This window comes from Prosopis cineraria, unplaced genomic scaffold (genome assembly GCF_029017545.1).
Source record: "Prosopis cineraria cultivar Desert tree isolate PC_DT_omini unplaced genomic scaffold, ASM2901754v1 PC9, whole genome shotgun sequence".
NCBI classification, from domain to species: Eukaryota; Viridiplantae; Streptophyta; class Magnoliopsida; order Fabales; family Fabaceae; genus Prosopis; species Prosopis cineraria.
In genome coordinates this window covers 22,859,337-22,877,822 of record NW_026555340.1, presented here as the reverse complement: position 1 = coordinate 22,877,822, position 18,486 = coordinate 22,859,337, and the positions used below count along the sequence as shown (strand labels likewise).

Genomic DNA, 18,486 nt, shown 5'->3' with positions numbered 1-18,486 from the left:
CAAGCAGAAGGTGAGAAGAGCATTTTGTAATTTCTCCAATAAAAGGGCAGAAATGCACAAGGGTCAAAATCCAAGAAAGTCCACCTCTCAAGAAGCTTAAATCCTGAAAGTTACTATACAGTTCCCATGCATACTTCATTACAGAAGGTTATGGAACCCGCTTCTGTCCCACATTTGCCGGGGAAGTTCGAAGTAAATAGAAATAGTCTGAACAAAAAGATATTATTTAAGGGCTTCCCTCCTGAAATATGACCTGATGCAAGACATCTCCATCAAAAATCATGATTTTAGGGAGGTCGCCTCTTCTACTAATTGGCTTTCCCAACAAGCTCATGACGTTGATGAGAACTTTCAGGTGATTGAAATATTATGAAGCAAAAGCATAGACATTGCATGCACACTACACTCAGTGAGGGAGATGGTATAAGTAGAAAAATTAAACAACCTCAACGCATGTTACCTTTAATAAAAATAAAAACCTATGAGAGAAAATTGCCAGCCAAAAAATGTGTAACAACGGCCACATAGTGCAAGAACTATCTCGTGGACATTCAGACAACTGAATTTAAATTAAATTACCAGAACCATTAAATAAGGTTTGCAAGTAGAAATTGAACAGGAAGGAGGGAAAAAAAACAAAAAAGAAATATTACATCACTTACCAAACAGAATCCAACTATGTTCTAATACTAATGCAAGACCAAAATTCATTAGAGGAGTTCAGCAACATTTGATGGCAGCTCCTCTATCACCACATTATAAAACCTCTGGATGTCGAACAGCATTCTTTCATCATCCTTTGTCACGAAGTTGATGGCAACACCTTTCCTTCCAAACCTACCACTACGACCAATACGATGGAGATAGTTCTCCGGCTGTGTTGGGAGATCATAGTTAATAACTAGGGACACTTGCTGGACATCAATACCACGTGCCAAGAGATCTGTTGTGATCAGAACACGAGAAGAACCAGAACGGAATTCACGCATGATGATGTCTCTAGTATTCTGGTCCATATCTCCATGGGTTGCTGATACTGTATGGTCTCGGCTTCGCATCTTGTCAGTGAGCCAATCAACCTTTCTTCGGGTGTTCACAAAAATAACACTCTGAGTGATCGCTAATGTTTCATAAAGATCACACAGTGTGTCCAGCTTCCACTCCTCCCTTTCTACATTGACATAAAACTGCTTTATACCCTCCAAGGTGAGCTCATCACGCTTCACAAGGATCCTAACAGGTTTGTTCATAAATTTCCTTGTGATCTCCAGGGCCTCTGGAGGCATTGTGGCAGAGAAAACTCCCACTTGAATTTTACTTGGCAGCAACTGGAATATATCGTAAATCTGATAACAGCAAAACCAACCGTTAACTAATAAACAAAACAAGCTTGCATGCATTCCCCAAAGAAAAGGGAAAGGGGGGAAAAACCAAGTGCTAGAATTCTAGACCCAAAATAATTTGCATACTCAAAATTGACAAACAGCATAAAAAATTGATTTATCAGCCACAACTTAATCCAGGTGGGATTTTATGCACGAGTATACAACAGTATAATATAAAAATGAAAACAACAATAAAAGTAAAAAAAGGACCTGATCTTTGAAACCTCTTGAGAGCATCTCATCAGCCTCATCCAATACAAACATCTTGATACAATCTGGCCGAAGTGACTGCCTGCGCAGCATATCAAATACGCGGCCAGGGGTACCGACAACAACATGAACACCACTAGAGAGAATGCGTTGGTCTTCGCGGACACTGGTTCCTCCTACACATGCATGAACCTTTACACCAAGATAATCTCCCAGTGCTCGCATAACCTTCTCAATTTGCTGTGCAAGCTCTCGAGTTGGCGCTAGGACCAAAGCCTGGCATTCCATCAAGCCATAGTCAAGTTGCTGCAAAATTCCAGAGCAAAAAGTTGCTGTCTTTCCAGTTCCAGATTGAGCTTGTTGAATCACATCAAGTCCCTTACAGAAGGGAACAATTCCCCTTTGCTGAATGGCAGATGGCTTCTCAAAACCTACAGCATAAACATATTATTATAAGAATTTGAATAAACAAGTATGAAGCAAGAAAATAGAAAAATGCGACACATGAACATGGAGAAAAATGAAGAAAAACACCATGTCTGATTGGTGAAGTAAAATTAAATAGCACAGAAAAGAAACAAGCAGAAGGAGTTCAGAATTACAAACTACCTGATCAGGAAAATTGAAAGGAAACAATGAAATCAATCTTGGGACTAAGTAAAAGGAAAAAAATAAACAATAAAAATCAGAAACAAAAGGGACTAGTAATAATCTACCGTATGCATAAATGCCTCTCAGGAGATTCTCCTGCAAGCCCATAGCATCAAAACTATCATAAACCTCATCATAAGATGCAAAGAAATCCTGCCCATCAGCTGAAAGTCTGAAATCAAAAAGCTACCAATATCAAGTAGAGATTATGAGCATTCAATTGCAATGATTTGCCTAATGTGGAGACAAATCATAAGCAAAATCCTGATTAAATATGCTTATAACTTGTTAAAGGAATAATATTATAGTTCTTACAATTCATTCATTTTGGTATCATATTGACGAGCATCAAACTGTGATCCCTCAGGTGCTGTTGCCGCCATGACTGGAAGATGCAAAGAATTATTTATACCACATAAGTAATAGCAGTGAATAAGAGTAGGCCTAGCGCTAGCATAAAAATACAACGTCAACATAGAGGAATACAGTTGACGTAACAAAAAAAATATCCATATCATCATGAAAAGAACCGTTGCATGACAACAAAGTTTACATAACTACCAAATAATAAACATAATAGTATTCCAAAGTGAATCATGGGTCATGGCTTCTAACAGGTAAATATTAAACAATAAGGGATGTAGCAAAATACGCGTAGAACTTTCATATAAGAGAGATGTCAATCGCACAACATATTTCACAGCCTACCAGTCGAGCTCCTTACCAAATAACTTCAGTTTTAAGTAATCTCCCACCTAAATACAGAAACGGTTACCAGTATGGTTAACTAAAAAAAATGTGGATTTGCTTAAACTATGTAGCAGGAAGCGGATGAAGTCGAATGAATTGTTAAAAATTTATAGAAGATTTGCTTTACTTCGTTTAGGCCAAACATCAAAATGAGCTAATTTGAAAGGAAAGAGTTCAAAAAAGGCTTGAGTATCAGGCCAGAAAAAGGGGTTGAGTAAATGGGTAGTTCCCAAGCTTTTCTCTTTAAATATCATTAATGAAGGAAAAGAAAACAAATCCACACTAATCCTGATCTGCCCAAGATCTCAACCCAGGATACGTATAAAAACAAAATCACAAACATGACTATCAGAAACACACACAACTTATAAAACAAAAAGCTAACCAAGGAAAAACCAAACATTCAAATACCAAAGATGAATCAAAATAACAAAAATTCCAAATATCAATCAGAGTAGCAGCATAACCAGAATCAAGCATAGACCAAATATCAATCGAGAACGCACAAAATTCCAAAATAATTCAAACAAACTAAATCATTTAACAAAAATCAAATCGTTGAAAAAAAAAGAGGAAAAAAAACAACCTTTTGAGAGTGAAAGTAGCAAGTTGATCGAAGAAAAAGGAAGGCGAAAACGCTGCAATAGAAAGGTGATTGATCGAAGATTGGAATAGTTTCGGAGAGCAGCTTAGGGTTTCCCAAACTCCTCGGATCTACGCCGCGGAGTCGAGAAAAAGAGAAGAGCGGCCAACGGGTAAAGTGAGTATATAGGAACTGGAAAAGACAGGGTTCCAACTTCTATCAAAGTACCCATAATGTACTGCTAGTTTTCTATTTCCCAATATGGCCCTGCCTCTTCGCATTGTGGTTTTTTTTTGTTTTTTGGAGGAGAGATTTTGATGGTGGGTTGATAGGCTTAGGCCCAATAAGAGAAATAATGTCTCTCCGTACAAACAAACAATATAACTAGAACCAACAACCTTTCTTTCACCATATTTCTGGGCTTAGCCCATCCTTTGTACCCAAAAATAATGAACCAACAAAGGTTAATCCTAATAGAAAGGGCTATGATTACTTAGACACAAAGTCTCGCTAACAAGATTCAGTTAGTAAGAATTTAACTCATAATTTATAAGATTATGAGTTAAAATCTCATTGTCAATGTGATGATCATAATGGTAGATAATTCATAAATATAAGCATTACAAGCCTGAATGCACACATTCATTTTAGTAAGCTATCAAGATCCAATTCATCTAAACTTTCATTCACCAAAAACACATAAGATCTTGACTTTGAGCGAGTGAATGTAGAAAATGTCTTTCCACGACTTTCTCTTAATTGGGTCCAACGTTACCAAGTCAAATAACTACATGAAAGAAAATATATGACAAGAATAAACTAAAATGTGAATGATAAAAATAACAAAAAGTATTTTATGAATAAAAAATTAATTATTTCCTGAATAAAAAAATTACTTGTTGTCCACTATATGCTTTTTAACCCTTCATCCATCTATTAGTAGTCTATCATATACTAAGAGAGTGGAGAAATTATTACATGAGAAAATCGTGTCATTTATACTAATATTTAGTAAAAATAGCTCAAATGTGAAGATAAATTGAAACTTAAATACTTTAATAAGGAGAGAGAAGTTCAGGTTAAAAAGAATGTTAGATGAGATCTGTCTTGTAAGGGTTAAAATATTTGGGGGAATCATATCCAAGGATCTTTCAAAAACATTATTTACAGATAAAAACTAATAACAAGTTACACTAAAAAAAATTATATTTTTATTTTAATAATAATATATTTTGTATTGATTCTTATCTATAAATAATTTTTTTAAAAGATCCTTAAATATGATTCTCTCTAAATTCTTTGACATTTCCTCACGATTTTTCATTGAAATGTGAGGACGATAGACGTGAAAAATCATCTTTCATGTGAGATAATATCAATTATACACTTCATCTCATTATATTATTAATACACACGTGCGCACACATATATTATTAATATCAATTTAAAATTGAGATTGCAATCAACATGGGATTATTTTTCTAAGAATAAAGTTTGGTAGGCAGCTTTTATGCATGGCACGCGCTAATTAAAAAAATCAGAAGAAAACAGTCAATATAATAATAATAATAATAATAATAGGTTAAAGTTAATTACATATCTAACCACTACCACTTTTAGATATTAAAAAAAAATCTAATGTTGCATAATATATATGAGCACCAATTGATAACTCTAATAGGCTAAACCTATATATGATTTTTTTTTTCCAAGAAAAAGGAAAGCAAAGTAGTGCTCCAATTTTTATTTTTGACCTTTGATAACATGTATCCACTTTCCAGCAATGAACAGGAATGAATGTAGCCAAGAATTTTGTTGTTCATACGATGAACTAGTAACACGTGATCATGCATTGCACTTATTTTAAAAACAACTTTTTATTATGAAAAAATAGCAACCAAGGGACATTGATTAAAATTTATATCAGTTAACGACTAATTATTATCAAAACTTGAATGGATACTTGTTGATTTAGGTTAGTCTTTTATTAACAAGTATTTATTCAAGTTTTAATAATAATTAATTCTAAATTAATTAACAATAGTCCATTTGAGTTTATTTTTTAACAAATATCTATTCTAATTTTAACAATAATTGATCCTTAGTTGATATAAATTTTGGTTAATAGTCCTTAATTGCTATTTTTTCTTTTATTATTGACATGACTGGGTTTAAGAAAATGGATTAATTTCTCATAATATTATGATAAATTAATATTTAAATTTTTACTATGAAATGTACTTTCATTTAGCTTAACTATATCTTGAACAAAATTGTTTTTAATAAAATGATACTTTTATGTAATAAAAAATATTTTGTATTATGTAAATTTCTGCAATACAGTATCTGTTAGACTTTTATTATTATCTGATTTTTAAGACATTTTACCAACCAATATACCCTCTATTTATAAATTAATTTAGTTATTATAAGGCCCTTTCCATCATCCTTAATATAAGATTTTTGGAATAATTACATGTAAGTTCTAAATAAAATATTTATTTACAAATCACTTCTATAAATTTGTCAAAATACATTCAAGTATCCTGGGACCTAGTTGTAGTTTGTCATGAGTGTGAAAACTGAATACACCATAATGTCTCAACTTAGGTATGTTCAATTGTAAATAATGATATTTTATTTGTAAATTATGATTTTGAATTATAAACTCATGTGGATTAGTTGTAAACATAAGTACACAAAAATTTGGTGAAAATGATAACGATTGACAAATTAACTTTCCCATGGAAAAGTGATGAAATCAATCACATTATAGGGGTTAAAGTCAGATGTATACCTAACCAAGATCCTGTTACATATAAAAAAATTACAAATGTCCGGTTAATGTTGCATATGGGCGCGGTTTAATAAAATAAACCAATATATGTATGGATTAAAAAAAAAAGACAAAATAAGGTAATGTAGTGCCCTAATGTACAACTTTTACAACATGGATCAATTTTCTAATAATAATAAAAAAGAAAATAAAAAATGCCTAAGAAGTTTGGTGTTCATTCTTTTACCTAATACATTGCAAGTGAGAACATTACACTTATTTTAAGGACAACTTTATGACTTTTACAGTTTGAAACACGTTTAAGAAACTCACACTATCTGTCAATTATGATAGACCTTCTTATTCTTGAAGTTTATATTTTTACTAAAGAAAGTGGATGTCATGATATATATTAATTCTAAATCTAAAATTTTAATATAAAAATGATTTATTTTATTTTATTATTCAATTAAGTAATTTTTCAAAAATTCATTTGGTAGAGAGGGTGTTTTTACTTAGAAGTTTCAATTATAGACTTCTATTATCTTGTGAAAATTATTTTGTTTTCCTGGCAAGTATTCTCTTATTAAAAGTAATTTTATTTAAAATATTATCGAATACTAAATGCGAACACCTCTCTCAACAAGTATTTAAATATTAGTTTATTACGTTGTGAGAAATTAGTCCTTTTTGTTAAATCTAATCTTTGTTGGTTGTGAAAATAGTTTTTTCTTACTAACATATCCTAGCTTTTGAATTAAATTATACTAAGAATAAGAGTCCAATCCTTATAACAGATCTTCATTGGCAAGTTCTCACTTAATTTATTCATTAAGCATTCCTAATTTCTTTTTAACCCGGGACCGTGTACTCCCAAATCTACAAAGATAACAGTACAATGTAAAAGATTGAATTGCTAAAATGAAAAAGGAAGTTCAATGGCACATGCATAATAAACAAAGTCCATTTTTGCAATCAACACAACACAATATCATATCATGAACTCTTAACAAAATATTTCCTCATAGAAGTAAAAATTACATATATCTGGTGAGCATTGGATTCTTCTTATTCTAATTCATGAATAATTTCTAACCCTAAATTCAAATATCATGTTGGAACATGGAACTTTTGTTAATAAAATTGAGGGATTCAAATTGATTCGGAGGCACCTTCAATTCATTTCCTTCTCCTTCTAGCATTTGTATAACTGTTTTCATCGACGGACGACTAATCGGGTGCCACTGAATGCACCAAAGTCCCACAAGTGCTAGTTTCTTTGCAATTTTGTTGTCATCTTCATCTTCAATGTGAATATTTATATCTCCTCCTTCAATCAAATTATGGATCCACTTTGGATATAAAATTTGGGAAGCTTCTTGACTTGTGTCAGTTATTTTCCTTCCTCCAACCATTTCTAACAACAACATTCCATAACTGTAAATATCTGACTTATATGACACATTCCCAAAATTTTTAGAAAAAACTTCAGGTGCAATATATCCTAAAGTTCCTTTTACTGCTGTTATTGATACAATACTTTGATTCTTAGAACACAATTTTGCTAGACCAAAATCAGAAATTTTTGGAGCAAAATTATGGTCTAATAACACATTATTAGGATTGATGTCAAAATGAAGAATCCGAAAATCACAGTCATGGTGGAGATATTCAATCCCTTTGGCTATACCAAGAGCGATTTGTTGCAACTTCAACCATCCAAGAAATTTTTCTTTGTTGTCGGGAGAAGATATGAAGTTTTGGAGAGAACCATTTGGAAAAAAGTCATAAATAAGAGCACGGTGAAACCCATCAGCACAAATGCCCAACAAACGAACAACGTTGATGTGATGAAATTTACCCAGAGTCGCCACTTCATTGATAAAGTCTTCACCATCGCCATCAGAGTTATTGAGTACCTTTACAGCTACTATAATTTGATTGGATAGCTTACCCTTGAAGACTGATCCATGAGCTCCTTTGCCTATTATATCCTTGAAATGGTTCGTCATTCTTTTGACATCAGCATAAGAAAATCTAGTAGGCTTCAGGGCCTCGTAATCCTTCAAAAACTTTTCGAGCCTTGCTTGATCATCTCCTTTGGTTTTGAAGTAGCCATATATTAGAAAAAACACAATGCACAACAACAACAGCACAATCGAACCTGTAGTTACCAAGCATATTAACGGAACATTCAATTTCAATCCAAGGAACATCACAAAACCAAATGAAAAAGAGAAAGGGAGAAGCAGAGTGAATTGCCTGAAGCTGGTAAAACAAATTTGGATATCTTGCTGGGTTTGTTCTTTTCAACGTCACGTTTTGGTAGGGACCATTTGAGTCGAATTCTGTTAAACTGAAAATCCAATCCGATTACTGGCGAAGCTAACGGAAACATCTTGTTGCAGAAAGTTACATCATTCTTCAAGATACTATCATCGGAGTCAACAACATAAATCGGGCAACTAAACATATCTTGCTTAAATGGGGATTTGTTTTTCAGGTATGTTGACCCAATCGAAGAACAATTGAAGAAAGTAATATTGGAAGGTGGTTCGAATAATTCCGAGAAAGAAGATTCAAATTGGAAGGGGGAAATGGGTGAATTGTGAAGTCGTAGAAAGAGTTCGGGAAGACAACCTTCAACATGACATAATTCTAAGAAGCGGGATTCATAGTCTATTGATATGACTGAGAGTCTTGCACCCTTAAGAGCCGGTACTGTCGGGAACTCAACCATGCACAAATCTTCACTTGGATCAAAAGCACAGGGATTGCTATTATTAAACTTAGCCTGCACGAGATGGAAGGGAACATTTTCATCATCAAGGACACACGGGTTCTGAGCATTCCCCAGATTCATAAACAGCACCAATCCCTGCATTATCACCAACCACAAAAATCTGTGATGCCAAAACATTGTAATCAAAGCTTTTCTTTTAATCTGAAACTGGGGGACTCAAATCCTGTCTATATTATATACAAGTGTCAATTACACGGCATCCCAATAGAGAAAGAGGTGGTAATGGGGATGCAACTTTAAAATATCATTAGTGCAACTGGACAACAGCTTCAGGTCAGCTTTGGGCAGAAAAAAGAAATCATCACGCGGGGGGTCTGGCTTTTGTATATTCAAAAAGGGGAAATGGTTAGGTTAAGGGGATGTTATTGGCTAAAGTATATAAATTTTCTTATGGGCTAAAGTATTCCTAGGTCTTCGAGAGCGGTGAATGGAAATATTAAAAAAAAAAAAATCAACTTTGTCGTGTCTAGTCAAGCTTAGTGGGCTAAAAAGCAGTTCATAATTTATTTTTCATGTGCAACACACTTTTAAAGAGATAGGATCCAAATGACCTGAGATGAGAGGCCATTGATTGGGATTCTGAAGGATGGTTAGAGGCAAGACAGGCTTGATGATCAGGTTCTGGTGCTTAGTGCTCTTAACTCTGTATCTAGTAGTGCACCCAACAACGAGTTCCAAGGATCAGAGCAAAGCCTGTCCACCATCTCACTGCGGCATTATCACAAACATCTTATATCCATTTCGTCTCCCCGATGACCCACCCTATTGTGGCCACCCGAGCTACGAGTTAACCTGTGAAAACAATGTCACTCTGCTTCAATTGTACAATGGAACATACCAAGTCCTGGGAATCAACTACAGCAACTACACAATCCGACTCAAAGATCCTGGCATTAGCGAGGATGACTGCTCCTCCCTCCCTCGCTATTTCTTATCCCGATCTAATTTCACCGACACCTACGTAGATCCCTCCCTTTATGATAACAAAGATCCATACGGCGGCACACTGAGAAGACCGTCGCCAATCGATTCCGAACCTATATTCAATCACGTCATTTACCTGAACTGTAGCGATCCGGTGAGGGACGATGCAGCCTACGTGGATACGGCTCCGTGCGTGAATTGGGAATCCAAAGAGGGAGGAGGAGGCCATGTTTATGCTGTGGCTGATTATGACTTGGTGGTTGACGAGTTGAATGCTGAGTGTTGTGTGAAATTAGTGGCCACCATTGCTTCAGATTGGAGCTCAGAACTCCGCAAGGGGAAATACCAATCGTACGCTGAAATTCACAGAGCATTTTTGTATGGTTTTGAGATTTCATGGTGGCCACGAGCTTGTTTTGATCTTGACTGTCCATCTCACAAGCCTTGCGCGTACGACGATTACAGGCAAAAGGTCATATGCACTAATGGAGTTGATGCCACCTGCTACCGTGTCTTTGGATTTGATCTCTTTTGTGGTAAGTCTTATTATTGCCCTTTTCATATACCATATATTATTATATATTACCTGTTTTGCGAAATATTATTGGTAAGTCTTATTATTGGTAAAAAAAAAAGTGTCTGTTTGGTTTTGGGAAATAAAATTAGGAATAATAAAACATTTAGTCTCATATTTTTAACTTATTTAAAATTTAGTTAGTCCTCCAACTTTAACCCAACGCAATTCAATCTTATAATTTTGATTTAGTTGAACTTAATTCATAAATTTTGATTTGATAAAATTCAATGCTTATAATTTTAACTATATAAAATATTAGTTTCTATATTTTACAATAAAATTATAAGAATTAAAGTTCTCATTAAAGTTTAGGGATTAATGTTCTAAAGTGTAAAAATAGGAATTGAGTTGTGTTGAATTAAAATATAAGAAGTCTATTTCAAATTCAATCAAGTTAAAATAAAATTATAGGTGTTGAGTTGCACTAATTAAAATTTTAAAATTGAGTTAATTACAAACGAGTTATAATCATAGTAACCTGAAAGCTATTTCCACCTAGTTTGCAGCCTGAAACTTTAATTTATTGCCTTTGGTTTGGGTGTAATGAGCACCATCTGGACATTCCAGATTTTACTATTTTATTTTAATATTTTTATTTTATATTTATTTTAAAAATATAAAATTTTAATAAATTTATCTTATCATTAATTTAAATAATACATATTTAATTTAGATAATTAAATTTAATATTAATTTTTTATAACTTTTATAAATTGACCAAATGTATTCTAAATCATCTAAATTTAATAATATATATTTTAAAATTTTTATTTTAATAAATATAATATTAAAAAATAAAAATAAAAATAATCTTCAAACTGGTACTTCAAAAAAAATTAAGAAAAAGTCATAAATTAAAAATTTTTTATCCAAACTATTCAAACTACATTTAGATAATTTACTTATAAAAAATTATAAAAAAATATAACATTAAATTAGACTATTCGCATTAAATCTATATTATTCATACTGATAATAAGATATATTTATTAAAATTTTATAATTTTTTATTATAAAAATAAAATCTTATTGCTTGTCATGTGATGAGCACTAAAATTGGACTCTTAATTTATTATGTACTCTAAACCAAGTCCTTCTTCAAAAGTAATACTCCCTTCATCCTTATATATAGAATGTTTTTTAAAAGTTTATTTTATCTCCAAAGTCCAAATATAAGAAGTGTCATGATATTTTAAGTAATTAAATAATTTTATTCTTATTTTGAAAAAATAAGGATATATTAATGATGTGCTTTACTCACTATCACCATTATATTAATTGATATTATTAGGGGCAAATTTTAAAAATTATTGTAATTTAATGTAATTTTAACTAAATAATAAATTTTTATTGATATGCAGAATTCAGTTAAAAACACATTATATATATGGAAGGAGTATTTTTTGGCTATACAAGTTATCTACTCCTTTGTTCCTATTTATAGTGTAAAGAAAGAAAATTAATTTTAATTTTATTTATAAGGTAATTCATTATTTTTTAAATCGATCTTTACTATTTTATCCTTATTAAATACTTAAAAAATTATTAAAAATAATTATTTTTTGTTCTTAATAGAGAGTAGATGTGTAAACTTGTTAAATTTTAAGATAAAATTAATAATATTTAAAATTTTTTTATTTTCATGAACTTTATTGGAAGTAATTTATAAATAGAATTAAGAAGAGTATTTTTTTGGATATATTTTACTTATTAAGTACACTAAACCAACCAAAACTGTTGAGTTTCATAATCTGCTATTTCCTTTTCGTCCAATACATGATCTGCTTTTTTGAGCGTCGCTAATCATTTGTTAGTTCTAATTCAACTCAAATTTAATCAAAGCCAATTTTACATTTAGTATAAGGAATTAAATGTTTTATACTCTATATTATTAATATCTAGAATTTTTGCTTTTGAGTTGATTCTATGTTTCATTGTTGAATGGCGTAGGAAAGGCAACACGGCTGAGCTTTGGTTTAGAAGGTAATAATTTTCATCCAATTTTTAATTCTCAAATAAATCAACACCAATTTGATCATGAGGAATAACTTAACAATTTATACCTAAAAGTAACAAAATGTTTGAGGAAAAAATATATAAAAAAGACAAAGCTAACGACACTTAAAAATATTTACAATAAAGTTAATTATTATCTTCTAAGAACAAAAAATATTTAACTACTTTCAACTATTATCCATGCTAATTCATAAAATTTGTTAAAATGCTTTTTATCCATTTAAGATCAATCTATAATTTTTTCCAGAAAATATTTAGATATATTATTGTTCATATAATTCATCTACACATCTACTCCCCCCGTTCAAAAATATAAGACATTTTTTAAGAAGTTAGATGCTAAAAAATGTAGGGTATTTTTAGTCATTCGAGGTGTAATTATTGTCTTTTTTTTAAAAGTGCCCCTATTGATAGTGACTTTATATTTATTGTAAGATATTTAATAAGGATAAATATGAACATATAAGATTAGTTTGAAAGTAGGTAACTACTTTATTAAGGGTGAAATTCTGTTAAAAATGCCTTATATTTTTAAATGGAAGGAGTAATTCTTATGTTATCCCCATAAAATCTCCCTAACTGTTAACATGATGCATGATGTAGTGTTTGCAGATTAGGAAAAAATTTACTTTTTCTGTTAAAAATGTAAAACATTTTAATATTTTAAGATATAATTAATTTTTTTAAAAAATATCCTTGATAAATGAATTATTTTATATTGGGGTGAGATTCTGTTAAAAATGCCTTTCATTTTTAAAAGGAGGGAGTAATTTTTATGTTATCCTCATAAAATCTCCCTAACTGTTAACATGATGCATGATGTAGTGTTTGCAGATTAGGAAAAAATTTACTTTTTCTGTTAAAAATGTAAAACATTTTAATATTTTAAGATATAATTAATTTTTTTTAAATATCCTTAATAAATGAATTATTTTATATTGGGGTGAGATTCTGTTAAAAATGCCTTCCATTTTTAAAAGGAGAGAGTAATTTTTATGTTATCCTCATAAAATCTCCCTAACTGTTAACATGATGCATGATGTAGTGTTTGCAGATTAGGAAAAAATTTACTTTTTCTGTTAAAAATGTAAAACATTTTAATATTTTAAGATATAATTAATTTTTTTAAAAAATATCCTTGATAAATGAATTATTTTATATTTATTTTTAAGTGAAACATCCTATTAAATAAGGGTAAATATAAACAAATATTGTTACTTTAAATATAGTTAACTACTTAATTAAGAGTGAGATTCGATTAAAAATACTTTATATTTTTTAATAAAAAGAGTATATATAATTAAACTTATACATTTAATGTGTTTGTTTTTCAATTAAATTAAGACACATAGATCGTTTATATATATAATCCCTTCATATTATAATATAGACATCTTTTAGAAGTCTTGCTTGGTGCAAGATATAGGGTATTGGGCAAGTTTTATAATTTTTTTTAACTATAGCCTTATTTCATTTATTACTCTTTTTGAAAAAAAAATAAGGCACAAGAATTTTAACTATTATTATTAAAGCACTTATGTATGGTATTTAATGAGGGTAAAAATTAAAAAGATGTACATTTTTTTGAGAAATTAAGATCTCGACTAACGTTTTCAAGAATTGTGAATTAGTTACCAATACATTATATTTTGGTCTGAATGGAGTATATTATGATAAATGTTATTAATACATTAAGATTTACTTATTTTGATTTGGTTATTAGTATAAATACATTAAATATATAAAACTATCTAAATCTTGTCGTAAGAGTTATATAATTGATATGAGGGAACTGAGCAGTATGACTTCTATTCTGTTTTAATCATTTTTTTGGTAATAGTCACTAAAGAAAATATATCATTTCATTAAAAATAAAAATTTCAGACAAGTCCTTAAGGACTAAATGATAATTAGGAAGAATTACAGCCAATCCCTTTTTAAAGAAATTAATCAAGGATAAGGATCAACAATAAATCTCTTTTGAAAAAAAAACAAGTCATATTTCATATTTTAACAACAATCTATTTCACATTGATCCTTATTCGTGATTAATTCTCTTGAGAAGGAATTGGATATAATTCTCCCCAATAATTAGCATATATTGTGGTATTTAATTATTATTTATCTATTTTGAGATAAATTTTTTGTCATTCCTTATTTGTTTATTATTTCACCATAATTATATATCAAATCTGCCTGCTGTAAGCTTTCCCATGTATCTTATTCGTATGTTTGACTTTTGTAAAATTCCCTTGCAGCATATCTCGCTGGCATTACTGCAGGTAATCTCTCGAACTCATATTATATAATATATGTCATCTTTGTTTTTTTTTTTGGGTGAAAAATCTATGCCATCTTTTTATTTTACTTGGTATGTTCAATTGGCTTAATGTATATATCAAAGAAATCATATAGATATTGATTAAAAAAAATCTTTAGCTTTGTTAGAATGAAACATCTACATCCTAATCTCAAATTGAGCTTTAATCATAATATAGAAGGGCGTGGAAATGTATAAGATTATTGTACAGATCACTTCAGTTTGAATAGGATAACCAATGAAACTAAGAACAACAACAACAACAATAATAATAATAATAATCAAAATTTTATTTTTTGATAATAATGATTATAATAATCAAAATTTTAAAAATAGTTCTCATTTGTAAAGATTTTCATAATAATGCTACAGTTGACATTCGTGAATTTTCTCTGCAGGTTTCCCATCTTCTGAGGATATTCATATGGGTAAATTCCTGAACTATTATAATCTACATCAAACAGAACGGGGTTGTATTTAAAATTAATTATGTTAATTATAACGTATAAACAGTATAAATTCTAAAATAAGTTCTATGAGTATATATAGATAAATATATTTATTATGATATTCATTTTTAATATTTTACATGTTTAATTATTAATATTTTTTATTTATTAATTTATTAGAAGTCCTGGTCAACAAAAAAAGCATAAATGTAATAATCATAAATAAAAAATTAGCCGGAATTTATCTTTTTAAGTTTTTATACATGTCATTATGAAAAATCATCTTTATATAAAACATTGAGTGAACTATGCTTTGCACTTCAAGTCAATGTTTTTCAAGAGTTCCAAAATGATTCTGGGAAAAATGTCACAAATTAAAAGTTACTCCGAAAGAATTACGTCATTTGATGAGTTGATATACGTAAATAAATTGAGGAGAAAAAAATGATAGCCAAGCCTTAGTCAAATATGATGTCTTAATATTTTTTCTTCATTTCATCAGACATTATATTATGTAAATAAATGCATTACAACCATCCTTATTAACTTTTATAGTTATTTGATCAAATAATAAAAAAAGTTTACGTATAGTTATACTATTAAGTTTTCAAAAATTCATCTGTAGGCTATATGTAGATATGTTGAAGCCCAAAATTGTCATATTTAATTATAAAATTAAATCATCTATACTTATTGTTAAGGAAAAAGTTTTGTTGAAATTATATTGCTGGTCCTGTGATTCACGGTGATAACATGAGTTATATTATTTACGGAAAATGTAACTTTTGTTTTAAATTTTTCTTAATTATCGATGTAGTTCCTGAATTTTGATTTAAAATAACTAATTCTTTATATATTGACTTGGAATAATTTAGCCATTGCAATTTTTTAACTTGGTATTAATCAATTCCTGTAATTCATTCGCTCAATAAATTACAAGTACTAAGTTTTATTGAGTTAATATTCAAGAGCTAAATCAGTAATTGAAAGAAAGTTTTAATTAGGGACTAAAAGTTATATTATTTCTATTATATGTATAAACTTATAAATAAGTCTAAAGTATACTTTTAATCCTCTAACTTTATATAAATTTTTAATTTAATTTCTTATTTTTATAAAATATCTTTTCATTCATTTAATCCTAACATCATTATTTTCATATAATTATTTTTTGTGCCAATCATTGTTATTTTTAAAAAAATTAAATTTAATATGTTAACAATTGAGAATACTTTATCAATATTTAAAAGTTCAATATATGAATTTTTTTTTATAGAACTAACAATGGTAAATTAAAAGATTGAAAAGACATTTTATAAAATTAAAGGATAACAATAAAAATTTATATAAAGTTAAAGAATTAAATATATATTTTAACATATAAAAATATATATTTTTTATAAATTATTTTTCGTGTGTGAGCACATTGATCTATATTTGAGAAAAAGATTTTTTTTTCCCATTGATTTTGTTAACCATATTGTTGTGACAAAACAATTTTATGACCTGTGCAGACGCAGACATTGATCACCATTTGGCTGAATACTATTACAATGATAACGACGATAGTCCAAAATTCAGTCCAATACACCTTGCATTTGTCTTAGGAAAAATCACAGGAAGATATATTTTGCCATACACAATTTTAAGATATATAGTTGGCATATTACTTCTTCTACTGTTGACGATTTACACATTTAGAAGAAGACACTTATCAGCATATGAAAACATTGAAGCTTTTATCAGACTTTATAACCTCATTCCATTAAGGTACTCCTACAAGCAATTAAAGACAATGACAAAAGGTTTCAAGACTAAGATAGGTGAAGGAGGCTTTGGTATTGTGTACAAAGGCAGGTTAAGAAGTGGACTTGAAGTTGCGATTAAAATGTTGGGTGAATCCAAAGCTACTGACCAAGAATTTATCAGTGAAGTTGCAACCATTGGGAGGATACATCACTTCAATGTGGTACGTCTCGCTGGTTTTTGCGTGGAAGGAACAAAGCGTGCTCTTATTTATGAATTCATGCCGAATGGATCTTTGGATAAACATATTTTTTTCAAAGAAGGATGCATAAGTTATCACAAAATATATGAGATATCCTTAGGAGTGGCTCGTGGGATCGCTTATCTTCATCATGGCTGTGACATGCAAATATTACATTTTGACATCAAGCCCCATAATATTCTTCTTGATGACAACTTGATCCCAAAAATTTCAGATTTTGGACTAGCAAAGTTATATTCTATTGATGATAGCATTGCCACTTTGACTGCAGCAAGAGGAACAATAGGGTACATGGCTCCTGAGTTGTTCTATAAGAATATTGGGAAAGTGTCTTATAAAGCTGATGTTTATAGTTTTGGAATGCTTTTAATGGAAATGGCGAGCCGGAGAAGAAACTTGAATCCATGTGCAGAGCATTCAAGCCAGGTATATTTTCCATTATGGATTTATGGCCAATTTGATGAAAAAAAAGACATAGACATGGAAGATTTGATAGAAGAGGAAAAGGTTTTGGTGAAGAAAATGTTCATTGTAGCGCTTTGGTGCATACAACTTAATCCTTCTGATCGCCCTTCCATGAACAAAGCAATAGAAATGTTGCAAGCAGATGATGTTGAAAGTCTGGAATTGCCTCCAAAACCTTCCATATATCCTGATGATGATGACAGACTCAACTTTGACCTACAAACAACATCTTTATTCCCCACATGTTCTTGTAGCAATCTAGGTGAGGATGCAAGTGATGATGACTTGAAATAATACTGATCTACAGCTATATATATAGAGAGAGAGGAGCTGGTCAACGCTAGTAAGTTTTTTAAGTTGTATTTGTATTTCATAACAAAACTCAGTTATATATCATTGTCCTGATTTGGGTTTAGCTCTTATAATTTAATGTCCTATTTATACTTTTATTAGTGATGTAATGATATGTACAAATAGTCAAATACAATGACTATCAATCTCTTTGAACTTAATTACACATGTAGCTAGGATTGATGCTTATATCACACAGCACAAAAATTTGGGGGGGG

The 18,486-nt window shown here is 30.2% G+C and overlaps 3 protein-coding genes across 4 annotated transcripts; 1 reads left to right on the top strand and 2 right to left on the bottom strand.

Moving 5' to 3' along the window:
* Positions 1-525: 525 nt before the first annotated feature.
* On the bottom strand, positions 526-3,781 carry LOC129320604 (eukaryotic initiation factor 4A-15-like). The gene is made up of 5 exons (XM_054966132.1): positions 3,583-3,781; positions 2,562-2,631; positions 2,312-2,418; positions 1,596-2,026; positions 526-1,346 (listed from the first exon to the last, which is right to left on the bottom strand). The coding sequence occupies exons 2-5, from the start codon at positions 2,627-2,629 to the stop codon at positions 711-713; spliced, it is 1,242 nt and encodes a 413-aa protein (XP_054822107.1). The 5' UTR covers positions 2,630-2,631; positions 3,583-3,781; the 3' UTR covers positions 526-710.
* Positions 3,782-7,349: 3,568 nt separating this feature from the next.
* On the bottom strand, positions 7,350-10,110 carry LOC129321063 (rust resistance kinase Lr10-like). Of its 2 annotated transcripts, none has more exons than XM_054966793.1 (3): positions 9,997-10,110; positions 8,618-9,233; positions 7,350-8,519 (listed from the first exon to the last, which is right to left on the bottom strand). In XM_054966793.1, exons 2-3 carry the CDS (start codon positions 9,216-9,218, stop codon positions 7,459-7,461), a joined length of 1,662 nt encoding a protein of 553 aa, XP_054822768.1. In that variant the 5' UTR covers positions 9,219-9,233; positions 9,997-10,110; the 3' UTR covers positions 7,350-7,458. The 2 variants fall into 2 exon arrangements, with proteins under 2 accessions (XP_054822768.1, XP_054822766.1); XM_054966791.1 differs by lacking the exon at positions 9,997-10,110 and adding an exon at positions 9,710-9,847.
* On the top strand, positions 9,745-18,451 carry LOC129321062 (probable LRR receptor-like serine/threonine-protein kinase At5g45780). Its single transcript, XM_054966790.1, has 5 exons — positions 9,745-10,618; positions 12,610-12,642; positions 14,934-14,957; positions 15,394-15,423; positions 16,959-18,451. The coding sequence occupies exons 1-5, from the start codon at positions 9,745-9,747 to the stop codon at positions 18,209-18,211; spliced, it is 2,214 nt and encodes a 737-aa protein (XP_054822765.1). The 3' UTR covers positions 18,212-18,451.
* Positions 18,452-18,486: the final 35 nt, after the last annotated feature.

Excerpts from the sequence above, each read along its gene's own strand:
- LOC129321063 (XM_054966793.1), bottom strand. The coding sequence starts at position 9,218 with ATGAATCTGGGGAATGCTCAGAACCCGTGTGTCCTTGATGATGAAAAT. Across the intron at positions 8,520-8,617 it reads ATTTGTTTTACCAGCTTCAG|GTTCGATTGTGCTGTTGTTG; the intron begins GCAATTCACTCT and ends TGGTAACTACAG.
- LOC129320604 (XM_054966132.1), bottom strand. The coding sequence starts at position 2,629 with ATGGCGGCAACAGCACCTGAGGGATCACAGTTTGATGCTCGTCAATAT. Across the intron at positions 2,027-2,311 it reads GAGAGGCATTTATGCATACG|GTTTTGAGAAGCCATCTGCC; the intron begins GTAGATTATTAC and ends TTTATGCTGTAG. Across the intron at positions 1,347-1,595 it reads CAAGAGGTTTCAAAGATCAG|ATTTACGATATATTCCAGTT; the intron begins GTCCTTTTTTTA and ends TGCTGTTATCAG.
- LOC129321062 (XM_054966790.1), top strand. The coding sequence starts at position 9,745 with ATGGTTAGAGGCAAGACAGGCTTGATGATCAGGTTCTGGTGCTTAGTG. Across the intron at positions 10,619-12,609 it reads TGGATTTGATCTCTTTTGTG|GAAAGGCAACACGGCTGAGC; the intron begins GTAAGTCTTATT and ends TGAATGGCGTAG. Across the intron at positions 12,643-14,933 it reads GCTGAGCTTTGGTTTAGAAG|CATATCTCGCTGGCATTACT; the intron begins GTAATAATTTTC and ends ATTCCCTTGCAG.